This window comes from Nelusetta ayraudi, unplaced genomic scaffold (assembly GCF_046127955.1).
Source record: "Nelusetta ayraudi isolate G7.1 ecotype Tasmania unplaced genomic scaffold, CSIRO-AGI_Nayr_v1 ptg000168l, whole genome shotgun sequence".
Classification (NCBI taxonomy): Eukaryota; Metazoa; Chordata; class Actinopteri; order Tetraodontiformes; family Monacanthidae; genus Nelusetta; species Nelusetta ayraudi.
The window spans coordinates 3,624,495-3,648,047 of NW_027466218.1; the positions used below are offsets into that span (position 1 = coordinate 3,624,495).

General features: G+C 48.1%; 1 protein-coding gene across 3 annotated transcripts in view; it reads left to right on the plus strand.

Moving 5' to 3' along the window:
* The first annotated feature begins 2,836 nt into the window (after window positions 1–2,836).
* The window catches only part of dnah1 (dynein, axonemal, heavy chain 1), a 29,614-nt gene continuing 8,897 nt past the window's right edge, over window positions 2,837–23,553 (plus strand). The window contains exons 1-62 of one of the 3 annotated variants that reach the window (XM_076014192.1): window positions 2,838–2,982; window positions 3,614–3,817; window positions 4,253–4,334; window positions 4,431–4,605; window positions 4,798–4,945; window positions 5,038–5,170; window positions 5,272–5,445; window positions 5,553–5,790; window positions 5,877–6,034; window positions 6,127–6,338; window positions 6,606–6,898; window positions 7,030–7,180; window positions 7,721–7,914; window positions 8,013–8,238; window positions 8,347–8,466; window positions 8,577–8,659; window positions 8,743–8,884; window positions 8,994–9,149; window positions 9,237–9,435; window positions 9,544–9,797; window positions 10,208–10,420; window positions 10,516–10,680; window positions 10,758–10,879; window positions 11,126–11,231; window positions 11,333–11,512; window positions 11,595–11,735; window positions 12,164–12,327; window positions 12,404–12,517; window positions 12,597–12,785; window positions 12,866–12,971; window positions 13,159–13,272; window positions 13,356–13,505; window positions 13,610–13,696; window positions 13,804–13,990; window positions 14,071–14,162; window positions 14,245–14,399; window positions 14,775–14,952; window positions 15,043–15,237; window positions 15,325–15,444; window positions 15,593–15,751; window positions 15,854–15,955; window positions 16,042–16,182; window positions 16,272–16,432; window positions 16,512–16,669; window positions 16,764–16,937; window positions 17,015–17,044; window positions 17,319–17,497; window positions 17,986–18,216; window positions 18,334–18,530; window positions 19,207–19,342; window positions 19,446–19,654; window positions 19,763–19,934; window positions 20,132–20,323; window positions 20,404–20,514; window positions 20,945–21,130; window positions 21,585–21,776; window positions 21,867–22,034; window positions 22,126–22,317; window positions 22,534–22,665; window positions 22,750–22,875; window positions 23,148–23,267; window positions 23,392–23,541. In XM_076014192.1, the coding sequence (XP_075870307.1) occupies window positions 3,641–3,817; window positions 4,253–4,334; window positions 4,431–4,605; window positions 4,798–4,945; window positions 5,038–5,170; window positions 5,272–5,445; window positions 5,553–5,790; window positions 5,877–6,034; window positions 6,127–6,338; window positions 6,606–6,898; window positions 7,030–7,180; window positions 7,721–7,914; window positions 8,013–8,238; window positions 8,347–8,466; window positions 8,577–8,659; window positions 8,743–8,884; window positions 8,994–9,149; window positions 9,237–9,435; window positions 9,544–9,797; window positions 10,208–10,420; window positions 10,516–10,680; window positions 10,758–10,879; window positions 11,126–11,231; window positions 11,333–11,512; window positions 11,595–11,735; window positions 12,164–12,327; window positions 12,404–12,517; window positions 12,597–12,785; window positions 12,866–12,971; window positions 13,159–13,272; window positions 13,356–13,505; window positions 13,610–13,696; window positions 13,804–13,990; window positions 14,071–14,162; window positions 14,245–14,399; window positions 14,775–14,952; window positions 15,043–15,237; window positions 15,325–15,444; window positions 15,593–15,751; window positions 15,854–15,955; window positions 16,042–16,182; window positions 16,272–16,432; window positions 16,512–16,669; window positions 16,764–16,937; window positions 17,015–17,044; window positions 17,319–17,497; window positions 17,986–18,216; window positions 18,334–18,530; window positions 19,207–19,342; window positions 19,446–19,654; window positions 19,763–19,934; window positions 20,132–20,323; window positions 20,404–20,514; window positions 20,945–21,130; window positions 21,585–21,776; window positions 21,867–22,034; window positions 22,126–22,317; window positions 22,534–22,665; window positions 22,750–22,875; window positions 23,148–23,267; window positions 23,392–23,541 (9,711 nt within the window). In that variant the 5' untranslated portion in view covers window positions 2,838–2,982; window positions 3,614–3,640. Of the gene's footprint in view, window positions 2,983–3,613; window positions 3,818–4,252; window positions 4,335–4,430; window positions 4,606–4,797; window positions 4,946–5,037; window positions 5,171–5,271; window positions 5,446–5,552; window positions 5,791–5,876; window positions 6,035–6,126; window positions 6,339–6,605; window positions 6,899–7,029; window positions 7,181–7,720; window positions 7,915–8,012; window positions 8,239–8,346; window positions 8,467–8,576; window positions 8,660–8,742; window positions 8,885–8,993; window positions 9,150–9,236; window positions 9,436–9,543; window positions 9,798–10,207; window positions 10,421–10,515; window positions 10,681–10,757; window positions 10,880–11,125; window positions 11,232–11,332; window positions 11,513–11,594; window positions 11,736–12,163; window positions 12,328–12,403; window positions 12,518–12,596; window positions 12,786–12,865; window positions 12,972–13,158; window positions 13,273–13,355; window positions 13,506–13,609; window positions 13,697–13,803; window positions 13,991–14,070; window positions 14,163–14,244; window positions 14,400–14,774; window positions 14,953–15,042; window positions 15,238–15,324; window positions 15,445–15,592; window positions 15,752–15,853; window positions 15,956–16,041; window positions 16,183–16,271; window positions 16,433–16,511; window positions 16,670–16,763; window positions 16,938–17,014; window positions 17,045–17,318; window positions 17,498–17,985; window positions 18,217–18,333; window positions 18,531–19,206; window positions 19,343–19,445; window positions 19,655–19,762; window positions 19,935–20,131; window positions 20,324–20,403; window positions 20,515–20,944; window positions 21,131–21,584; window positions 21,777–21,866; window positions 22,035–22,125; window positions 22,318–22,533; window positions 22,666–22,749; window positions 22,876–23,147; window positions 23,268–23,391; window positions 23,542–23,553 lie in introns of all 3 variants that reach the window. The other 2 variants (XM_076014190.1, XM_076014191.1) reach the window with 2 other exon arrangements.

A 23,553-nucleotide genomic window follows, 5' to 3' on the forward strand; every position in this document is an offset into this window, starting at 1 on the left:
CAAACATTTTTTAATCATCCATCATTGAGATGGTTCCAAAGGGTCGAACGTGTTTTGGGCCTGAGGCTGGGCTTCCCTCCTAAAAGTCACACTGACAAATGGATCAAATGAGCGGAGAAACCAAATGCAGCTGTTTGAGGTCCGGCCCTGACTCGGGGAGTCCAGCGTGTCTGGCCACTTTGCTGCTTTGAGGCCCTTCCTGACTCATTAAAAGTCTTTATTGGCATGCCAAGAGTCCACCTGTGAGTCACCCCAGAGCCACCGAGCAAGGTCCAACTTGAGGTACAGCAGATCAGGGTATTCATCAAGCAGTGCTGTACCGTGTGACTGGTGGATCTCAAACGTTTAATCTGGTTGCTCCTGTGGGTTTTTGATCCATGAGCTGATGCCAGTGACACTGAATGACCACAGAGATACAATTGGTTTGTCTGGGATGCTGGACGGAACCTGTGCACCTTACCTGTTGGAAATGGGAACCTTAAGTGAGAAAAAGAAAATGTTTGGAAATGGGAAAAGGCTCAGGATTGTGACTGGACAAAAATTTTCTCTCACTCAAGCCTGACCATTCAGAATTATGTCTATTACAAGGGGTTACAGATTACTGTTCCCTGGTGTTGCACGTTTGAAACTAATATATTTTTAAATTGCGATGGTGCTCTGAAGTGAACAATCCCTGTAGGTCTTTCACACTTTTAGGATGTAATAAAGATAATTACAGTCTTTACTCTAGAAAGCATCATTAGGCAAATTACAACTGTTTTAATTCCAGTGTGTCAATGTCAAAATAATAAAATAAAAAAAAAATCAAGGGAGTTGCCCATATTTGCGGTCCTTGTGTGGGTTTTGGCAGGAGAAAAAGAGGTATGTGGGCTGACGTGCAAGGCTTTCCGTGCCTGCCCAGCAATGTCACGCAATAAGGGGTATATAACCCACGTTTGATCCCATTAGCCAACATCTGGCCCTCAGGAGGAGCTAAAGTTAGTTAGCACATGCTGATGTCATTAGTGTAAAATGGGTGCCGTGTTCACCAAGTCCTCGGCCCTTCCGACGTTTCAGCGCTGCAGAGGCGACAGCGGGGAGGAGACGGGTGGGATGAATGATTGTGAGGATTTTTAGGATGAAAAGGGTCGTTGATGGATCGCGCATCTGTTCCTGCGAGGGACATCGTATTGATTGATCCTTTACCCGCTAATGTTGGGCCAGAGCTTTCATGTCTGCACGTGTCAGCTGCTGGACTGTCGACCAGCGCAGAGTGGATCAAAGCTCATTAGCGTTTAATTGCTTCCACTCACCCAGAGCTGCTGGCCACATCTGTCCAATCAAGCCACATCACGACTCCAGAGATGTCTACGGCACGGCCAACCAAAGATTGGTAGGTGACCACGTTTCAAGGCCGGAATCTCCTCTATAATCCAATTAATGCAGTTGGAAATGTGCTAATAATTAGTGGTTCAGGTCATTGGCTACTCTGATATGATAACGTCATTATTAGATGTGGCTTATTTTAGATCTTCAGGGAGGCCTTTGATCTGGTTTAGGCTTCCACAGTCGGGTGAGGTCATTGCTTTGAGACTGAGCTCATCGAGAAAAAGCTTAGGGCTACTCAGATTGGATTTACACTGTGAATCTTAACAAAAATATCAATTTACTACTCATGTTTTATTTGTTTCTGTCTACTTCTGCTTTTGAAAGTGATCCATATCTGATGTTTGTTAAAACGTTGCTTGTACTTGAAATAACCCGCCTGGGAAGACGCAATCTGGCTACTGGCCCTGAAAATTAAATTAGTTGGCACTGAACACTGAAACAGGAAACAAAAGCAGTCATCACCAGCTGATTTACATCTAAATTTAAAGTGCCTCAACAAATAGTGTCCATCATAGAAATATGGTATCCAAAGACTTGCAGCCCATCTACAAACTACAAACAGTATTCTACTACAGTACAGTATTCTACTACAGTATGTAAACTACATACAGTCCTCACTTAAGTCATATGGAGCATCCTGTTTGTCTTTTGTTTTTGTGTTTTTTACAAGAGACTTCCTCTTTGGCCTCCCAATCTTCGGCTTCTCCGATGTGGTTATGTAAAGTGAAGAGGCCAGATGCAGGAGCGGAGGCTGCAGTGCCACTGGCTGCAATCTGCGATGGGAAACAGACAAGGTTATGATGCCCCTGTGACCCCAGAGTGTGTGGGATCCTATGGGTCAGCGGGAGTTCTTCCCCCTTGTGGAACTGGTCTTTGGAGCTACTGTGACCCTTGCAAAGGGCAAAAAATGCATTGTGGACATTTGGGGACAGAAAGGTGAGCATTCCAATCAAATTCCATTAACGTATCATTACTGCCATTACCATCACTACCTTCAGGCCGAATGGTACGAGATGTGAGTGTTGAGGTTACCTGTGGAGAAGTGCTGTGTGAAATTCCAGTGGAGATTGCACCAGTTTCCCACACACTCACACATTTCATTGTAGATTTTGTCCAATTGCTTTTCCCCACCTAGTTATGTCTTAATGACTGCTATAAACAGTTTTGTTTTTATTCTTTCACTTCTTTAAGTTCCAAGACACCTCTTCATAATATTTTAGAGATTTTGTTTGGTGTCTTTAGATTAGATTAGATTAGATTAGATTAGATTGAATTTTATTGATCCCAAATTGGGAAACTACACTGTTGCAGCAGTCAAAAAACAATACTTTATTGTTAACTAAATGTGTTATTCCTTACAAAATAAATTGTTATGCACCTTTAAAAACCAGCACTTTTTTCTTTTCTTTCTTTTTTTAAATATATATTTTAGTCTTTCTTCAGTTGTTTTTCACGGCTTCACACCGGCCCTTTATCTCCATGGCAACCGTTCAGCGTAACGACGCATACCGGTTGCTAAAACTTTTACTTGCAAGCTGAGATTTCTACCAAGAGTTCCACTTCCTCGCTTTAGAAGTGACAAGAACAGCAACCCGCTCCTAATGTTCGAACAAGGTATGTCGAAGCAAGAGCAGCGGGGGGGAAACGTTCTAACGCTGTTTGTTCCCCTCCAAAGGTATTTAAACTATTGTAAAGTCCGCTAACTAAACTAAACGCACAAGCTAACGTTAGCTAACCAACTAGCCAAACATCCGGTTGAATGCAAAATCTTAAAGCAAGCTAGAAGCAAGTTGCTTTCTTTTAAACATTTGATTAGGTGACAAGCGGCTGTTAAAAAATGTTTACAAGTTGGTAGTTACTTAACATTAATTTTTGCACTTCATATTTTGCATACAAAATGTACAGTTCCTTGGTGATCTTTGTACCTACAGATGCTGTAGGTGAACTATAAGATTTGGGAGTTGACATTCATAATATTTTCTCAATAATTCAAAACTTGATCCAAACCTTTCAAACTCATATATTTTTGTTGCCTGACTTTTATGTAAAATTAAAGTAATGTGTATTGGTTTGCTGAATAACGGAACTTTTTTTTTTTTTTTTAGATTAAAGTCAAACGTTTGAACACCTTTTACAGAATAGTGAAACACCCAAAGATCTTCTTTCACAAAAAGGAGACAAATTCAAACCAATATGCTTAGATATAAACAAATTCTTTGGTTTTAATAAATCCCTCCTCCTTTAGTTTAGACTGTTCTTTACCTAGAAGACCATGGAAGGGAAGTTTTTGCCAGGGTTCGGGGTGCTGGTGCCTCGTCCACCCAGTCACCCTCCAGTTGCCACGATCCCCAACCTGACTCGGAGACGCAAACTTCCACCAATCAAAACACGCACCATGAAGAAACACAAGGGCGCCTATTCTGATATCGTCACTTCATTCAAGTTCGAGGTAAAAAAAAAACAAGCTTTTGTCCCATATTTGACCAGTTTTCAGAGCTTCATTTTACACCTTGCACACAGTTGGGCAAACCATCCCCAGAACACAGCATACGGCATACTTCCAGCTCAGACAAAACAATCTTTCAGTTAACCATAAAAAACAAAAAATTATTATTATTTTGGACCCTCCAAAAGTTTGGAAGGTGACAACAACGCCCTCTTTGACATCACAAATGGCTAATTTCCAGAACTGGGTTTTATCACACAATTTCTCAAGACAAGCAAGGGCAAGTAAAAGAAGTAAATGCTGAAATTGTCTCATTTCTGTGACACTCATTGACAGGCAGGATGCATTTTATTGTTCAATTTATTGTTGTTTTATTGTTTTCTTCATGCCCATCCATTCTTTTCTTTTTGCAAAAAATAAAATGAGTGTATTCATCAGGAACCCGTAGAGATCCCTGAAATCCCAGAGCCGTCACAGGGCCAGTGCTCTTTTGATGACAGTGATTCAAACAAAACCAAGAGTAAGTGACATTCGGCCCAAGTTCACAATGTTACTGCACAAGGCTCGGCGTCGTCTGTGTAAAATGTAAACTTATGCGATATTTGTTTTTTTCCAGGCACAACTTTTGAGGCCCCATGGGACGAGAGCAAGTTTCTTGAAAAGGAAAGACTCCACATCACATCATGGCAGACAAATTACTCTTATTTCTGCCGGTTTGGAAATTCACCCAAAGTCCAGATGCCCTTCGAAACACCTCCTGGCGTTATCCCCCGCAAGGTGGCAGTGGAGAGGTAGGTACTCCTGGTGTGCACCCACAGCCATGGGAAAACCAGGTAGACTGCGGTGACTTTTCTGCTTTCTAGTGATACATAAAGCTATATTACTGAGTCTTGAGATGACCTGGTCTTGTTTTGCAGGAGCTGTGAGTTGGTTTACAGTATGTTGACAACTTGCTGCTGAAATCTGCTCTCTCTCTCCTGCAGAGTCCGTCGGGAATACCTGAATCTGGACATTGAAGTTCTCCTGGCAGAAAACGGCATCACCACCGATCTCCTCCGACCAAAGCCGAGGAAGACCATAGACGAGAAGACTCAACCAACTGATCTGGTGTCACCCTACCTCCCCCTAGAGGTCAGTCCTTTTTAACCTCACGGATGTTTCTGGTTTGTTGACTGAACGTCACCGCATCATTCACCTCTCCCCCGCCTGTGTCTCTCTTGTAGATGTTTGACAACGAAGAGTACGATTGCCGGACGCCGCAGGACTGGCTGTCCCTTGGCTATGAGAAAGGATTGACCTCTCGTAAACCCATCCCCGCCAAGGCTCTGCTGTCTGTGGGAGACCAAACATCCTCTGGTACCACACACACGTTGCTTTCCTGAGGAGGAGGTCAGTCTTATTTCAGTGGTTATCCAGCATGTCTCTCTCTCTCTCTCTCTCTCTGTCTCCCGCTTTAGAAGACGATCCAAGTGGCTCTCGTGAGCAGTACATCTGGCATCTGGTCGGAGTTCTCGACTACCGCAAGGAGGTCGGCCTGTACATGGTGCAGAGGATTCAGCATAAAAGCAAACGCAGGGACAAAGACGGAAGTGCCGGTCAATCTAAAAAACAAACAGACGGCATAAGCACAAGTTGGTTGCAGTTATTTTTTACCCCTTACAAGTAACATAGTCACTGTCATTTATGCATTGTCCACCGTCGGGGAGCCAAAAGATGCTTGTGTGCCTGTCGTCTCCAGTGGGCTCTGCTGAGTGGATACCCAGGATCCGCCTGCTGTTCATTGCTGAGGACCCGCGGGTCTTTGTGGAACGGATTAAGTTTGCCCTGCGCTGGCGGGAGAGCACCGAGGCTCTCATCCTTTACCACCTGTCAGTGGACTGCATGCCCAAGTGGGACAAAGCGCCGGTTCTTGACGCCGACCTGCTGCGGAACATCAAAAAATATGCACTCACGGCCCCCCGGTTGGAGCTGGACCGGTGAGTGATGTCAGCCGCTCTTGACCCGAGCTTCATAAAGGGAATCCCGCTGATCTTTGCTCTGACTACGGCTGTGTCGCGTGCAGTCTGAAGGAATATATCGGGCTGCTGGAGGACGAGCTGCGGCTAGAGTACGGCCGCATCATGAACCGAATACGCTTCGACGACGAAGTGCTGAGGCACCCGGAGGAGTTCTCGCACATCAAGGTGCCGACCGTGGAGCCCGAGCGCGTACCGCAAAAAGGTAAGATGAAGGTCAGAGCTGCGCAGGTCGCTAGAAGGTCTTGCTCCTTCTCCTCATCCCCCACCCAATGATGCTTTTTTATCTGTGTGCAGGTTGTGTTTCCATCCCTGAATTTCCGTTCCAGGAGAACCAAACGGCCTTCACCTTGTGCACCCTGCTGAGGCAGCCCGAGGTGTACAGCGTCCTGAGTGAAATTTGGGTGGAGTGCAACAAGGTGTCCGACCTGAAACTGTTCAACGTCACCTTGCTCAAGCCGATGAGGCTGGAGGAGTTTAAAAACACACAGTCCCAAATGCAGCTTCAGGTACGGCAACACATTTCTTCTTCTTGCAGATCTTACTTGACTGAAGTCACTTAGTTGAAAGTTTTTTTTTAAATTTTAGAGAAATAAACATCTAGTGTGTTCTATAACTAATTTGAGGTTGTCAGTTTATGGGCAAGCTGTTCCCAAAAGATTAACATGAAAAAAAAATTGTGTGGCAGCCGGATTGTTTAGAAGCAGCCCCACAGTGCCAGACACAGCAAAGATGAAGAGAACCTTCACCTCCTCACCTGTTTGCCGCCTCCCCAGACAAACCTGTACCTCAGGGAGACGTGGCTGATCACGCTGAGCAACAGCATACGCTCCAACATGGGCGAGAGCCTGGTGTACAATGTGAACGAGTCCTCCTGGGTGCTGTACAAGATCTCCAAGCTGCACCGACTCATGGCTCTGGTGCGCATGCAGCTGCAGGACTCGCTGCGCTTCCTGGTGGAGAATTCGCTGCGCTGCCTGACGCAGCTGCTGCTGGACGACTGCCACCAAGTGATGGCCTGCTCTCCGGACATGGTGTGGGGCAGCAACCTCCTCCACTGCCGCTACAAGTAGGAGGCTGGAGTGCTCGGGCCAGTCTGATATCTCCTCTGGGCATTCACTCGCAGCTCTGTCTGTTGGAGTGGGTGTTGTTCAGCTGGAACTACAAACTGTTCCTAATGGTCAGTTTTCTGTCGACCAGGCCAAAGAAGCACCCTGTGTTCCTGTTGGACCTGGTTCTGGAGAAGAATGGCGTCCGCTACTGCACCCCTCTGGAGAACTTTGAGACTACCGTCATCGAGCTGATCGACATGGGCATTCAGAACACCTACAACGTGCCGCAACTCGAGAAGGTAAAATAGAATCCGCAGCAAGCCACACTGCTGCCAGCATAGATAGATAGACAGACGGACGGACGGACGGACGGACGGACGGACGGACGGACGGACGGATGGATGGACGGATGGATGGATAGATAGATAGATAGATAGATAGATAGATAGATAGATAGATATAGATAACTTGTTTTGTTCAGTTGCCTCCCTCGAACTGACTTAAAAATTGTTCATTTAAAAATGTTGAATTTTTAAAGTTATAAGTCTAAGCTATAAAAAAAAAAAGCTTTCATTCATAAGCTATAAAATGCATTAAAATACTGCCTTCCGAAAAGTAAAAGAAAAAAAAGGCAAAGGTTCCACTTATCACTTTGTACCTTGTATTTTATTTATGATGATTGAAAGTACATGAAACAAAGCGTATGTACTGTATGTCGGGCACATCAGAATGGACAGAGAACAGCACTCGTTGCTTTGCTCCTGCACATATAAATAATGCTGTTCAAACATAAAAATTAGTTCATGCATGCATTCTGCGCCGTGCCCACTCTCCTGCAGTATGTGCTGCGCTGCATGTTCATCGGCGGCGACCCGATGATCCAGTCAGTGAACATGCGCGAGCCGCTGATCATTGAGCTGAAGAAGAAGGTGGCTCACGCTCTGTCGCAGGCACTCATACCGCTCCGGGCCTACAGTGCCGAATTTGAACAGTTTCTCGAGCTCCAGAACCTGGACATCCAGGAGTTCATTCAGTAAGTCAGCCGTGGCAGTAATGAGCCTCTATAAATCATGATATTTTTTTTCCTTCATTTCTTTTAATTTTTTTGTGTTCTCATGTTTGACCTGCCAGGGCTCATGTGGAGGCTGAGCTGTCGGCCAAAGACTTGAAGAAGGAGGTGGAGCAGCATCTCAAGGACAAGCAGAAGCTGGAACAAACGCTGCCCTCCTCCATCGTCATCGGCCCGTTTTTTGTGCGAGTGGAGGCCGTCCGCAACAAACTGGCCAACAAGAAGAAAGCGATGGCGACGGCGCTGCTGGAGCACATTGTTGAAAAGCTGCGTGTACGCATTGAAGACGTGAGTCCTTTTCCTTTCATGTCAGCGGGTAATGATGCATAACATGCGACCAGAGATGTATTCAAACGTGTTCACGTGACTTTTTTAACTTCTGTGTTTGGTGTGCAGGCTTGTGAAGATTGTGCCAACATGAATAAAAGGATGCGCGAGGTTCCCAACAGCATCGAGGAACTGAGTGACAAGAGGGACTGGATGAAACAAATCCCAGAACTGACCAGGAATTACAGGGTGCGCAGCAGAGACTTGAACCACTCTGTTGGTAAAAAAAAAAAAAAAAAGCAGCCAAAATTTTTACAACAATCCAAATCATTCTCTTTGTCCTAATGGGTCCAAAACAGGAGGAACTTAACAAGACTCTGGCCGACTACGACCTCCTGGATGATTTCAATTACATTCTGTCGGACGAGGACATGAGCAAGAAGTGAGTGTGAAATGTTAAACAGCAGCTTCAGTTCGTGCTGCATTGCCAGAAGATGAGGAGTGAAACACGTCTGTGGTTCACAGGTGCTCTGCCGTCCTAACGCCTCAGAGGATCCTCGGTCAGATCAGCGCCGTGGCTGCACAGCAGGTGGAGGACGAGGAGAGGTTCAAAAAGACCCAGGTGACAGACCAGACCAACTTCGATGACCAGCTCGACACTCTGAAAGTAAGCAGCCCCTGCGCGATAGTTTTTTGTTTTTTTTTAATCCGAAACCACATCTGGAAGCGCATTCTGACGAGTGACGGTGCCCTCTTGAACCTCCTCAATCTTCCAGATGCAGGTGGGCGGCTTCGCAGACCTCGGCAACATCGACGAGGCCCACGAGGTGGCCGTTGAGATAAGACGCACCGGCAAGGCACTCAGGGAGGCGGTGGCCATGGCTCAGACCTTGAATACCCGAGAACGTCTGTTCGGCCTTCCAATCTCAAACGTAAGTGAACGAGAGTCGGTCACATGATGAAGATCAATCAAAGCACAAACTGTCTTCTGACCGGGACGTATAAACTGCCTTTTTCAGTACGATCACCTGCAGAAAATGGTGCGAGACTTCCAGCCGTTCTTCGACCTGTGGACCACGGCGTCCAACTGGGTAAACTGGCGGGAGAAGTGGCTCAACGACCCCCTGGTTTCCATCGACCCCGAGCTGCTCGAGCGCAACATTTCCGAGGCGCACAAGACCATGCACAAGTGCTTCAAGCAGTTCAAGGAGCTTCCTGGTGAGAGCCGCGTGCATCAGCGTTTAGAAAAATCTGCCCAACTGCAGTCGTTAAAATGTCCCCTCCAAACCCCTCCCTTTTTCCCATCTCGTTCCTCAACGATCCCAGACTGTCAAGCGGTGGCCGCCCTCGTCCGAAGCAGGATCGAGGACTTCCTCCCCTGCGTCCCTGTCATCCAGGGCCTGAGGAACCCGGGGATGAAGTCCCGCCACTGGGAGATGCTCTCTGAACGCACTCAGATCAAGGTCATGGCCAAAGCCAACCTGACATTCTCCCGCTGCCTAGAACTCGGCCTGCACAACTTTGTCGATGACATCGCCACCGTGGCTGAGATTGCTGGGAAGGAGTTCACCATTGAGCAGGTTTACTCTTTTTTTCTTTTGGTCACACAAATAAAGATGTAAAGATGTTACCTGCAGACAAAATGAATGTTCAGCTCCTGTACTATACTATTGTCAGATCACCTGGCCTGTATTTTGAGTTGCTTCTCCCTTAAACTCTGCAGACACCAGAAAGCTGCATATTTAGCCCTCTGTTTACAGCCTCATGCTAAAACATATGCTTTGTTGGAGTGTCCGCAATGCAAGCGAACAAAAGCAAAGGTGCTGTGAGACAGTGAGCCAGCATTGCAATGTGTATTTTGCATACTGTTGGACCTCTGACTGGCCGTGCAGGATGGGAAGCCACAAAAAGCTTTGGTTTTCAGTGCCGATGTTCACTGGTTTTGCCTCAAAGTGGTTGACAGCTGCTCCCTGTCTTTGTCCAACGCCAGGCTCTTGAGAAGATGGAGCTGGAGTGGGCCAACGTTGAGTTTGACGTGATGCCCTACAAGGAGACGGGCACCTACATCCTGAAGAGCCCGGACGAGGCGTCGCAGCTCCTGGACGACCACATTGTCATGACGCAGAGCATGTCCTTCTCGCCCTTCAAGAAGATCTTTGAAGCACGCATCAACACCTGGGAAGGCAAGCTGAGGATGACTCAGGTAGGCTCACATGCTGAAGTCCAGCTGAGTCCCAGCCGAGGTGGGACTCAGCTGAACTTAACGTGGCGCCGCTGCCCTCTCCTGGTTCCCTGCAGGACGTGCTGGAGGAGTGGCTGACCTGCCAGTCATCGTGGCTCTACCTGGAGCCCATCTTCAGCTCCGACGACATCATGGAGCAGCTGCCGGTGGAAGGGAAGCGGTACCAGCACATGGAGAACACGTGGAGGAGGATTATGAAAAGTGCCTTCCACAAACGAAAGGTTGGTCCACGCTGCCGTGACGCAAAGAGTGCAGGTTTCGATTGGGCGGCTGCTGTGAACTGTGCCTTAACCTCCAGGTGATCGATCTGTGTGCGGATGCCCGTCTTCTGGACAAGCTGAAGGAGTGCAACACGCTGCTGGAGCACGTGCAGAAAGGTCTGAGCGAGTACCTGGAGACAAAGCGACTGTCCTTCCCCAGGTCAGCACCACCAGAAGCACTTTGATTTGCCGTTTTCCTAAGATGATAGTGACAAGTGTAACCCTCATTTTGATTATTTATGATAATCACAGCTGCACACTTCCCTCCAGAGGGTTTATATGGGATTTTATTTGAAAAATGTTTCAGCACTGATTAACTTGTTGAAATGCTGAAACGTCAAATTGAAACTTGTCTTAATAAATTATGACACCTCAGACACTTATTATTTGAATCGTTTCCTGGCAGGTTTTACTTCCTGTCAGATGATGAGCTGCTGGAGATTCTGTCCCAGACCAAAGACCCCACAGCCGTGCAACCGCACCTGCGCAAGTGCTTTGAGAACGTCACGCAGGTCAGTCACAGCTGCTTGTTCTTCACATTTTCCTCACATGCTCCTGACTCTCTGTGCTACTTCATTAGCACTGATTTTTTTTTTTTTTTTTTGGTCTTTAGCTTCAGTTCCAGCCAGATCTGCTAATCACACACATGTACTCCGGTGAGGGCGAGGAGGTGAAGCTCTTTGTGCCAGTGAATCCTGCAGGGAACGTGGAGGAGTGGCTCAGGCATGTGGAGAAATCCATGAAGGCCACGCTGAGAGACAACATCGACCGCTCGCTACAAGTCTACTCCGAGGTCCTACACTTTTTTTCCCCCTCTGTTTTCTAACCGAAATGAAGCGCTCACTCTAACGTTTCCCTGTTTGCTGACCCACCAGCAACCTCGTACAGAGTGGGTGTTGTCCTGGCCCGGCCAGGTGGTCATCGCCGGCTGTCAGGTCTTCTGGACCACCGAGGTGTCTGAGGCCTTGGAGCAGGAAGACTTGTCCAGCAACCTTTACCCACAACTGCAGAAGCAGGTCAGCGCTCGCAATTTGATATTAATGTCCATCATTCAAATTGTGCCGTGGCAGTGGTACTGCTATTTTGTTTTTTCTTTCCGTCTTGTAAATGTATAATTGGTATTTTTGAGAAGTGAGACTGATTCAACCTCTTTTTTAACAAAAAAAGCTATCATATATTTGACTCACATTGCTCCTCGGACCAAGAGTTCAAAAAGTACAAACTCTCAGAATATAATCACCATCTTTTATATTATGTTCATATTTTGCTTTGCACACTCTAAACTTGGCTTCAGCATCATTAGCAGTGAGAATAGAATATTTTAGAGAATTTGAAACACTTAGCGAACCAGTTTGTCCAGTTAAATTAATAAAACTAAAGAAAAGTAAAGAGCAAATTAAATACCAGTGGTTACCAGAGCACCGATCCCTGAGTTCTCCCGCAGCTCGGCGACTTGGTGCAGCTGGTGAGGGGCCAGCTGAGCAGGATGCAGCGAGCTGTGCTCTCCGCCCTCATCGTCATAGAGGTGCACGCCAAGGACGTGGTGTCCAAGCTGGTCGAGCAGAACGTGACGGGCATCAACGCCTTCGAGTGGATCAGCCAGCTCAGGTTTTATCTCTTTCTTTCTTTCTTTTTTTTTTCTTTTCCATCATCGTAACATTGACGCACTCCCTCCTGCCTTCAGATATTACTGGGCCAGGGAGGACCTGTACATCCGCGCCGTGAACGCAGAGTTTCTGTACGGGTACGAGTACCTCGGCAACTCCGGCCGTTTGGTCATCACCCCGCTCACCGACAGGTGCGTCCTCAGTCCGAGACACGCCCTTTTTTCCTTTCTTGTTGCACGCATCACGGCTCTCTCTCTCTCTCTGTCTCAGATGCTACCTGACCCTTACTGGAGCTCTGCACCTGAAGTTCGGAGGAGCTCCGGCGGGTCCGGCTGGCACCGGAAAGACCGAGACCACTAAAGACTTGGGGAAGGCCCTGGCCATCCAGACTGTCGTCTTTAACTGCTCCGATCAGCTGGACTTCATGGCGATGGGAAAGTTTCTGAAAGGGCTGGCCAGGTGAGCGTCAGGATGATGTAAAACATCAGAAGTCTTTGTATTGCTTCTTATTTCTTTTTCCCTGGTCCTCTCTCCTGCAGCTCCGGCGCCTGGGCCTGCTTCGACGAGTTCAATCGTATCGACGTGGAGGTGCTGTCGGTGGTGGCCCAGCAGATCGCCACCATACAGAAGGCCCAGCAAGAGAGGGTAAGGAGCAGGTTTAACTCAAGCTGGTATCGACTGTGTTCCAACACCCAACACTGGAGCCCCACGGTTGCATGAGAGCACATTAGAAGTCTGGAAAGTGTCACAGTCAGTTGCTTTTCCGTAAAAGATTCAATGCTTTGGACTTTTTCATATAAAATTGTTTTGCACATTGTTGTCTGTGTTTCAGGCAGAGCGGTTTGTGTTTGAGGGTACGGAGATTCCTCTTGTTCCTTCCTGTGCTGTGTTCATCACCATGAATCCAGGTTACGCCGGGCGCACTGAACTGCCCGACAATCTCAAGGTAAGGAATCCTTTTATTAATTTATTTTTTAAAATACAGGATGTTGAGCAGCAGGGACTCAGCAGATGTACTACTTCCAACAGGCTCTGTTTCGTCCTGTGGCCATGATGGTGCCTGACTACACCATGATCGCTGAGATCTCTCTGTACTCGTTTGGCTTCAGCGACGCCAAAGTCCTGGCCAAGAAGATCACCTCCACCTTCAAGCTCTCCTCTGAGCAGCTTAGCTCACAGGTACTGTATGAGATTCCCTTCTGACTAAATCGTTGGGGCCATATACATATGATTATGAGCATTCTTGTAGCGCTGACGCTAAAGTGAAGCATTGTCTTGCAAAGGATCACTATGACTTTGGTATGAGAGCTGTGAAGACTGTGATCTCAGCCGCCGGTAACCTGAAGAGAGAGAATCCAAACATGAATGAGGTGAGATACCTACTGATGATAAAGAGTTTGACAAGAAACTTTGATCTGATGAACCCCACACTCCCCTGAACCTTCACAATGTTTTGTTGTTTTTTTTTTTTTTCCAGGAGCTGATCTGCCTGCGGGCCATCCTGGATGTCAATGTCCCAAAGTTCCTGCAGGACGACCTGAAGCTCTTCAACGGCATCGTGTCTGACCTCTTCCCCAAGACCAAACAGGAGCCCATCAACTATGGCGCACTGGAGGAGTCCATGCGTAACGTCTGCATCAAGAACAACCTGAAGGACGTGGATGGTGAGTCAGACTCAGCCGAAGGCGAGTTCTGAGGGTTAGTGAGTCAAACCGTGACGGCTGCTCACTGTGTGTGTTTGCAGCGTACATTGCAAAGTGTGTTCAGCTGTACGAGACCACGGTGGTGAGACACGGCCTGATGCTGGTGGGAACCTCTGGATCAGGCAAAACCAAGGTGCATCTTTAGTGTTAGAGAGGTTTGCTCACGTTTGGCTTTGATTTGTTAAATGACGTGTTTGTGTGTGTGTGCGTGTCAGTGCTACCAGATACTCAGGGATGCCCTCTCGGCTCTGAAGGGTCAGCCTTCGGTGAGCGGCGGGTTGTACGAGACGGTACTGACCTACGTCCTCAACCCCAAGTCCATCACCATGGGTCAGCTGTACGGGGAGTACGACCTGCTCACATACGAGTGGTAAGCAATGCTTTCAGCTGCAGGAGTTGAACTCGCACATATGCATTTGCACCGATGCAAAAATATACATACAGTAGTTTTGTTTCCTTTAAATTGATCAGGGCGAGAAACAAACATCACTCCAGAGGTCAAAGATCAAACTTTTCAAGTGAATAACTGAGATAAATGCCATAAATCACAACTTATTGTGTTAACTTGGTTTTTGGATTGCTTGTGGCCCTACTGATATGGAAACACTGGATTGTCACTCAGCTGGTCGCTAAAGCAAAGTGCATTGCGGCAGATGGAATGTACGGTCATTATGCTTGTTAACGCAGCGTAGACTTGAACTTCAAGGCAACCAGTTTAACCAGTGACCTGCTGCAACCCCGACAGGACAGACGGAATCCTGTCGGCGCTGATCCGTGGCGGCGCTTCGTCCATGGACGTAAAGAAGAAGTGGTACATGTTTGACGGGCCGGTGGACGCCGTGTGGATCGAGAACATGAACACAGTGCTGGACGACAACAAGAAATTGTGTCTCAGCTCAGGAGAAATCATCAAGCTCAATGACGTAAGCTGTTTTTTTTTTTGTCTTAATCTCCCTGTCCTTGTCTCCTGTGTGTGTTCAAGAGGAGTTTCTTCTGTCTTCTCACCCCTGCAGGTGATGACGATGATGTTCGAGGTTCAGGATCTAGCCGTGGCATCTCCGGCCACGGTGTCCCGCTGTGGGATGGTCTACCTGGAGCCCAGCATCCTGGGCCTCCTTCCTTTCATCGAGTGCTGGCTGAATCTGATTCCTGATGCCCTCAAACCGTTTTCAGAGCAGCTCAAGTCCCTGTTTGCCAGGTTTCTGCAGGTGAGCGCAGCGAAGGAGCAGCCGAGAATCCTCAGTGGTCCAATGGGACGGTTGAACGATTTGTGCCTCCGTTTTTTTGCTGCGCAGGATGCCATCACATTTGTCCGCACGTCGGTGAAGGAGGTGATCACGTCACTGGACAGCAGCCTGACCTGCAGTCTGCTCAAACTGATGGACTGCTTCTTCAGTCCCTTCAAAGTCAAAGAGGTTGTTTCTGTTCTGCGCGAGCTCCTTTGAAACCTTTGGCATTTAAGAAAAACTTAGCAAAGTCTCAGACGCAGACACTCCTGCGCAGATAACATACATGTCTTGAGCACATGTTCTCATTGCAGTTAGTTTCACCGTTACTTTGCAGGGAGGAAAGCCTCTACCGCAGAAGAAGCTGGACCGTCTGAAGAAGCTGATCGAGCCCTGGTTCCTCTTCTCTCTGATGTGGAGCGTCGGTTGCACTGGAGACGCCGCCAGCCGCCATCGCTTCAGTGCCTGGCTCAGGAACAAGATGGCAGAGGAGAAGGTCAAATCTGTTTTTCGCTCACACATCATTTCTTCTTTCTTCACTTTAAAAAGTACATTTTGAAGTTTGAGTTGTTTTCTTTTGTTTTTATTTGCTCCTCAGGTTGAAATGTGCTTCCCAGAGGAGGACATGGTGTACGACTATCGGCTGGACGACGCCGGGGCTAGCCGGAAGGACGACGAAGAGGAAGAGGAGGACAGGAAGGTGAGCGATGCACCGGGTCAGATCGTATCGGATCAGAACCCGGTGGTTTTGGTTTTGATAGTTGGCTCGTTTCGATCCCCCCGCAGGTGCAGTGGGTCAGCTGGATGGACTCTGCAAAGAGCATCGTCATCACCCCCGAGACAAACTACGCTGACATCATCGTCCCCACCGCTGACACAATCAGAATGTCCTTCCTCATGGATCAACTCCTGACCAACAAAAAGCCCGTCAGTGCTTCTGTGCAAACACACAGAACAAAACAAACCTTTTTGTCTTTTTCCTGTTTCCTTAAAGTTGTTGCCGTTGCATCCTTTAGCTCCTGTGTATCGGACCAACCGGTACAGGAAAAACCCTGACCATTGCGGACAAGCTGCTGAAGAAAATGCCGGCCGAATTCATCACGCACTTCCTCATGTTCTCCGCCCGAACCTCTGCCAACCAGACTCAGGACTGCATCGACTGCAAGTTGGACAAAAGGTAAGAAAAAAAAAACCATCTCCGACCGAATCTCAATCCACTTTCCTGCCATGTTCACGATTGTCCCTGTGTCCCTCAGGCGCAAAGGCGTGTTCGGACCGCCAATAGGGAAACACTTTATTTTCTTCATCGATGACCTGAACATGCCCATGTTGGAGACGTACGGTGCGCAGCCTCCCATTGAGCTGCTGAGGCAGTGGATGGACCACGGAGGCTGGTACGACAGGAAGCAGATCGGTGAGATGTTTCTCTCGGCTGATTCTGATTCTTCTGATGGGTTCATTTAATTTTCTACATCTACAGGGCAGTCTTTCTCTCTCTCTCTCATCAGGTACTTTCAGGCACATAGTGGACATCATTTTTGCCTGTGCGATGGGACCGCCGGGTGGAGGTCGCAACCCGATCACACAGCGCTTCACCCGTCACTTCAACTTCCTGTCCTTCACAGAAATGGACGACACCAGCAAGAAAAAGATTTTCTCCACCATCCTGGGCAACTGGATGGGTAAGTCTGGTTCACTGCAGCACTGGTGTGGCTTAAGATATATTTGTTCTTTGACCTTAACGTTTGTTGTGTTTCAGATGGAAAGATGAGCAAAAAGGAGCCAGGCAGTAAGTAAGAGAGAAAGAAAGAAAGGAAACACAGGGAGAGAGAGAGAAGTGGTGAGAGTGTGACGTAAAACCACTGGAGACTGTTAGAAGAGGGTTAATAAGATGGTAATAGCTGAAAATAGGGATAATTTATTTTCATAAGCCTTTGAAAGGCGTCTGCAAGTGTGAGCTCCTCAGCAAGAGAGTGCAAGATCGTCCCACTAAATGCTTGTAAAATGAAAGAAAGCGACCGTCTGTGTCTGAGTGTTGCAACGTCTCTGCTCTTTACCCTCAGAGCCGGTGCCGACCATCCAGCCGCTGAATGAGCCTCTGGTAGACGCCACCATTCACGTCTACGCCACCATCACCTCTCAACTGCTCCCGACGCCGACCAAGTCCCACTACACCTTCAACCTCAGGGATCTTTCCAAAGTCTTCCAGGGCATCCTGATGGCCGAGCCCGGCATGATACTGGTCAGCCATGTTGGCGGGTGGAGCTAAAGCTCCCACAGTGAGCCCGTGCCTTTCAGATCTTTGTTTATCGCATGACGGCATATCTTAGCCCTTGGTTTACAGCTTTTGTACAAAAAAAAAACATTTCTGGTTGAACATTGAATGTGTTTCGAGGTGGGTTTAGAGAGCCCTGCTGAGAGAGAGATTCTGGTGCCCTCACCAAGGGCAAATGTCAGGACTATGTTTTGCAGTAAAGTAGAAAAAAGAAGTCAAAGAGCATTAATTTAGTAGCAACAGATGCAGAATATTGTTAGAAAACAGTGAATTCTTGCATAACATGGGACCTTTAAATGATGTAATGGAAAATCTTTTGTTTTAGGTCACTTGAATAACCAGGTCCTGCAAAAAAAAAACTGTCAGAATCTATTAATAGCTGCTCTGAAGCTTTTTAATGTCATTACAAGTTAGGTCATGATTTATTCCTTATCTCTTTTTTTTTGACACCTCAGGACAAAGCCCCTCTGCTGCATCTGTGGTACCACGAAAGTTGCCGGGTTTTCTGCGACCGCCTGGTGTGCAACGAGGACCGGGACTGGTTCAACAACCTGCTCAAGGACTGCATCCAGGAGTTCAACTGCAACTTCTACGAGGTGGTGCCCTGCCAGCCTGTTCTCTACGGAGACTTCATGAATCCAGGGGCCGACACCAAAGTCTACACAGTCATAGAGGACAAGGAGAAGGTGAGCGGAGGTCGACCGTCCTCCTGCCTCGTCGTGGCTGGTTGCTTCATTCCACCTGTTGGTTTATCCGCTCCAATTTACACATGGATTCATCTAATCCCTCATGCTGTCGTGCAGCTGGTGAAAGAGATGGAGGAGTACATGGAGGACTACAACCAAACCAACACCGCCAAGATGAAACTGGTGCTCTTCATGGACGCCATTGAGCACGTGTGCCGCATCAGCCGCATCCTGCGCCAGCCGCAGGGCAACGCGCTGCTGCTGGGAGTGGGCGGGAGCGGCCGCCAGTCAGTCACAAAGCTGGCCTCCTATATGTAAGGTCCTGCAGAGTTTGCCACTGTAGAACATCACACTTGTTTGGTTTTTGGTTTTTTTCGTTCAAGACAACCAATTACTGTCAGTTTTGGATGAGGGACCTGAGGATCAGACCTCAGGCCTTAATTAGTGAAACAATTTTTAGTGGTAATGTGAACAAGGTGAATACCAAAGACAGATCAGGAAACAGATGACTGGCAGTTGGTAGTGACAGACTTGGATGGTGGCCTGGATTGGCAGGCTGGTTCAACTGTGCAACAGAAAAGTACATTAATAAGAAGGTCAGAGGCAGAATGTCAGTCAAAAAGGTAGCTAAACTCTTCCCAAACTGCACGTGTGGCAGGAACTCAAGTTCAGAGTGGAGTTGTTCCAGGGTGTGGTGATGGAACTGATGAGGAACAGGTGAGCTTGATTGCAGAGGCAGGGCAGGTGTTGCTCGTTGAAGATGGAGTGTTTGACAAAGACAGAGATGTGACAATTATTAAGTAAAGACAGATATGAAGTAAAGACAAAAAAAACACACACACACTTACAAGGACTGTCACAATTTACATTAGTCCCAGCAAATGACTGTACATGGACTCTTGTGCATTTTCATACACATATTTTATACACAATACAATTAAGAGAAAAAACACAGACAGTACATAGACTGTTTTTTGCTTGTTCCGTCAGGTCCGACTATCAGTGTTTTCAGATTGAGCTGGCGAAGAATTATGGGCTGACAGAATGGAGGGAAGACATCAAAGGCATCATGCTGAAGGCCGGCCTGAAGAACAAGCAGATCACCTTCCTCTTCGTAGACACACAGGTCAGAAACAAATTAAATCAGCATTCTACGGTAGCAGCATAACAGCGTCATTCGAACATTTTTAAGAACGACCATGTTAACAGCATTTGGGTGAATCCTGCAGATTAAAAGCGAGTCCTTCCTGGAGGACATCAACAACATCCTGAACTCGGGCGACGTTCCCAACCTGTACGCCTCCGACGAGCAGGAGCGCATCCTGAACGGCATGAAGCCGGTGGTGCAGGCGCTGGGCCAGCAGCCCACCAAGGCCAACCTGATGGCCGCCTACATCAGCCGGGTTCGCAGCAACATCCACACTGTGCTCTGCATGAGGCGAGTGTCGACGACACCTAGTGGAGGGAGGGGCGATTTCACCCGCCACCAGTTCCCTCGTTTTGTCTTTATTGTGTTCTTCTCCCCTCTCAATCTGCTCATCCACAGCCCCATCGGCGAGGTGTTCCGTGCGCGGCTGAGGCAGTTCCCCTCGCTGGTGACCTGCTGCACCATCGACTGGTTCAACCCCTGGCCAGAGGAGGCGCTGCAGGCTGTGGCCTCGTCCTTTCTCAATGAGTTGGCGGAGCTGGAGGCCAGTCCTGCAGCCATGAGGGGGCTGGTAAGTGCGTGTGTGTGTCTGCACATGTGTGTGCGCCTGCGTGTTTCATTGGATGCATCATCCGTCTCTCCCTGATATCACATATCCGTCCTTTATTTTAGAAATCTGATTATTAAAGCTCCAGTGTGTAAACAGAATGTTTGTGGACGAGCAGGGCAGCATTTGGTCACAGCGTCGTCTTTCTTTGCTCCGCCCAGACGCTGATGTGCGTGAAGATCCACGAGATGGTGGCCATGAAGTGTGAGCAGTACCTGGCCGAGCTCTCCCGCTATAACTATGTGACGCCCAAGAGCTACCTGGAGCTGCTCAAGATCTTCTCGGACCTCATCGGACGCAAGAAGCAGGAGCTGTGCAGCGCTCGCTTGCGCATGAAGACGGGTCTGGACAAGGCAAGGCAGACACCTCACCCTCACCCTCTCGCTCGGCTCCGTCTCTCCTGTCTCACATCTGCCCTCGTGGGTCTATGCAGCTGCTGAGCACGGCCGAGAGCGTGACCAAGATGCAGGACGAGATAGAGCACATGAGGCCTCTCTTGGAGAAGGCGTCTCGCGAGGCTGTGGAGACTATGGCCACCATTCAAGTAAGAAGAAAGAGGCAAAAACAACAGTGCTCTGTTTGACTCTAAAGTTCCCTTTCCTACCCATGCCCTGCTCCTCACTCTTCACACCAGGATTTAGCCACCTGTTTACAACCTCCCATAAAAAACATGCTGGGTCTTAGCTTCCTGCTAAAACTGATATTTTCCACTTCCAAGTGTTTGGAAGAAGACAATCAGAAGGTGGTCTCAGTTGGGGGTCTAGTGGCCCATGTTTACTGGTTGGCAGCACTGCTTAAAGTGCAGAATAATTGAACACTGAGCTTTTTCAGACATTGACAGCCAATGAAGTGAACGCATTGTTTTCCTGGATTCGCTGGAAAACAATTCCAGGAAAAAAAATTACAATTAGACACGATGACAGATTGTCTTCACAAGCTCGCTTCAAAGCTTGTGCCATTTCTTCACTTTGCAGGTAGACACAGTCAAAGCTGAGGAGACCCGCAAGTCTGTGCAGGAGGAAGAAGTCAAAGCAACAGAGAAAAAAGTGTTTGCTGGCACCATTGCCGCTGACGCTCAGAGGGATTTGGACCAGGCTCTGCCCGCCCTCGACGCCGCCCTCACCAGTCTCAACTCACTTAATAAGAACGATGTGACTGAGGTCGGGATCCAGATAACAGCCCCCTGATATCATGTACACTACCAGTCAAAAGTTTGGACACTTACTTCTGATTTATCAGTTTTTCTTTCATTTTCATGACTGTTTACATTGTAGATTGTCACTCAAGGCATCAAAACTATGAATAAACACATATGAAAATATGTGTTAAACAAAAAAGTGTGAAGTAACTCAGACTAGTGGCTAACTCTAGAATAGCCACCCTTCATAAAAAATATATAGAACATAACATATTTAGGTATTTAACATTTTCTTCTTTTGCCACATTGATCCACATGTCTTGGTCATATATTTGATGTCTTCAGTGTGTATTGACAGTGTAGAAAGTAGTAAAGATGAAGAAGAAACAGATGTGTCCAAACTTTTGACTGGTCTTTTGCTTAAATTGAAACTGTCCAAAATCTTTTTTTTTCTTTTTTTTTCTTTTTTACCATAGGTGCGAGGCATGCAACGGCCTCCCGCTGGGGTGAAACTGGTCATGGAGGCGTTATGTATTATGAAGAGCGTCAAACCTAAAAAGATACCAGGGGAGAAGCCGGGCACCAAAGTGGATGACTACTGGGAACCAAGTAAGGGTCTGCTACAAGACCCCGCCAAGTTTCTGGATGGTCTCTTCAAGTACGATAAGGTAAAGCCGCATTGCAGCGTCCAAGCTGGGATTTCTTTTTCGCACTGTGATGAATTAAGGTAACACCTCCCTCCCCCCCCGCCTCTGCAGGACAACATCCCGGACAATGTCATCAGCGCAATCCAGCCTTACATGGCTAACGACGAATTCCAGCCGGCAAACATTGCCAAGGTTTCCAAAGCCTGCACCTCCATCTGCCAGTGGGTGCGAGCCATGAACGTCTACCACTTTGTGGCCAAGGGCGTGGAACCCAAAAGGGTAAGAGTGAACAGGGTCACTCAAGTTTGTCATGTGCCAGAACTGTGAGAGCGCTAAACGTAACTCTTATCCCGGCCCACCACCCCTGCAGCGAGCACTCAAGGAAGCCCAGGAGGACTTGGAGGCCACGCAGAAGATCCTGGACGATGCCAAAGAGCAGCTCGCGAAGGTGGAGAGCGGCATCGCCGCTCTGCAGGCCAAGTACGAGGACAGCTTGGCCAATAAGGAAGAGCTGGACAACAAGTTTCAGCTGTGTGGAGCGCGACTCATCCGAGCGGACAAGGTCAGGAGGATGGGAGAAGTGAAGCCAAGCTTCCTGCTCATTTTCGCTGAGACTTGCTGTTGTTGCACTGCTGCGTTTTGCTGTCGTCACTGTGCGACAGACGTCACAGGCGGCTTCAGCAAATCAAATTCACAAAAAACATGAGGGAAATGAATGAGCGGATTGGCACATTACACTTTCGGTTGTGTGACCACGATGCCTCGCTTTCCCCTCCAGCTCATCAGCGGCCTGGCAGACGAGAAGGTGCGTTGGAAGGAAACGGTCCAGGACTTGGAGTACATGGTCAACAACGTGGCGGGAGACGTCCTCCTGTCGGCGTCGTACGTCGCATATCTGGGACCCTTCACTGTGAGCCACCGCTTCAGGAGCTGCGCCGTGCCGGTTCGCCACCTCCGCGGCGACGGGTGAATCGTGTGTGTTGTTTGTCTTCAGGGAGAGTACAGAGCAGCCATGGCCAAGGAATGGCTGGAGTGTTTTGAAGAGCTGGAGGTTCCTCACACGCAAGAGCCCAACCTGATCAGTACGCTGGGAGATCCCGTCAAAATCCGCTCGTGGCAGGTGAGAGTGGCGCCGCTCATCTGCTGACCTCAGTCAGTTGCCTCGCACCTCCTTCCTCTCCCCTTCCTAACATGTGGAAGGTCCAACGGCGTTAACTGAGGGCTGTAAACAGAGGGCTAAATCTACTAATTACTTATTATTGAAGTTCTACAATATTTTTTCTTATCATTAATCACTCAAGGCTGCTTCACAAAGATGTTAAAATGCGTACAAACTGGGACCTTTATTGCTTTGCTGCATTGTTTAGTTTTCTTTTTCTTCCCTGTGCCCAGATATCCGGGTTGCCCAAAGACAACCTGTCAGTGGAGAACGGCGTGATCGCCCAGTTCTCTTTGCGCTGGGCTCTGTTTGTGGATCCTCAGGGACAGGCCAACACATGGATCAAAAACATGGTGAGGACAGAATAATGGTGACATCATTTTACAGAATGACCCTGTTTTTTCCAGTGTTGCTCGGTGACACATGTACAGACCTCCATAGTTCTGACACCTTTGATCCGTGGCTTTCACTATGCAGGAGCAAGAAAACGGAATGGAGATTGTGAAGCTGAGCGACCGGGACTTCCTGCGCAGTCTGGAGAACGCCATTCGCTTTGGGAAACCCTGCTTGCTTGAGAACATCGGAGAGGAGCTGGATCCCGCTCTGGAACCAGTCTTATTGCAGCAGGTTGAAACCACA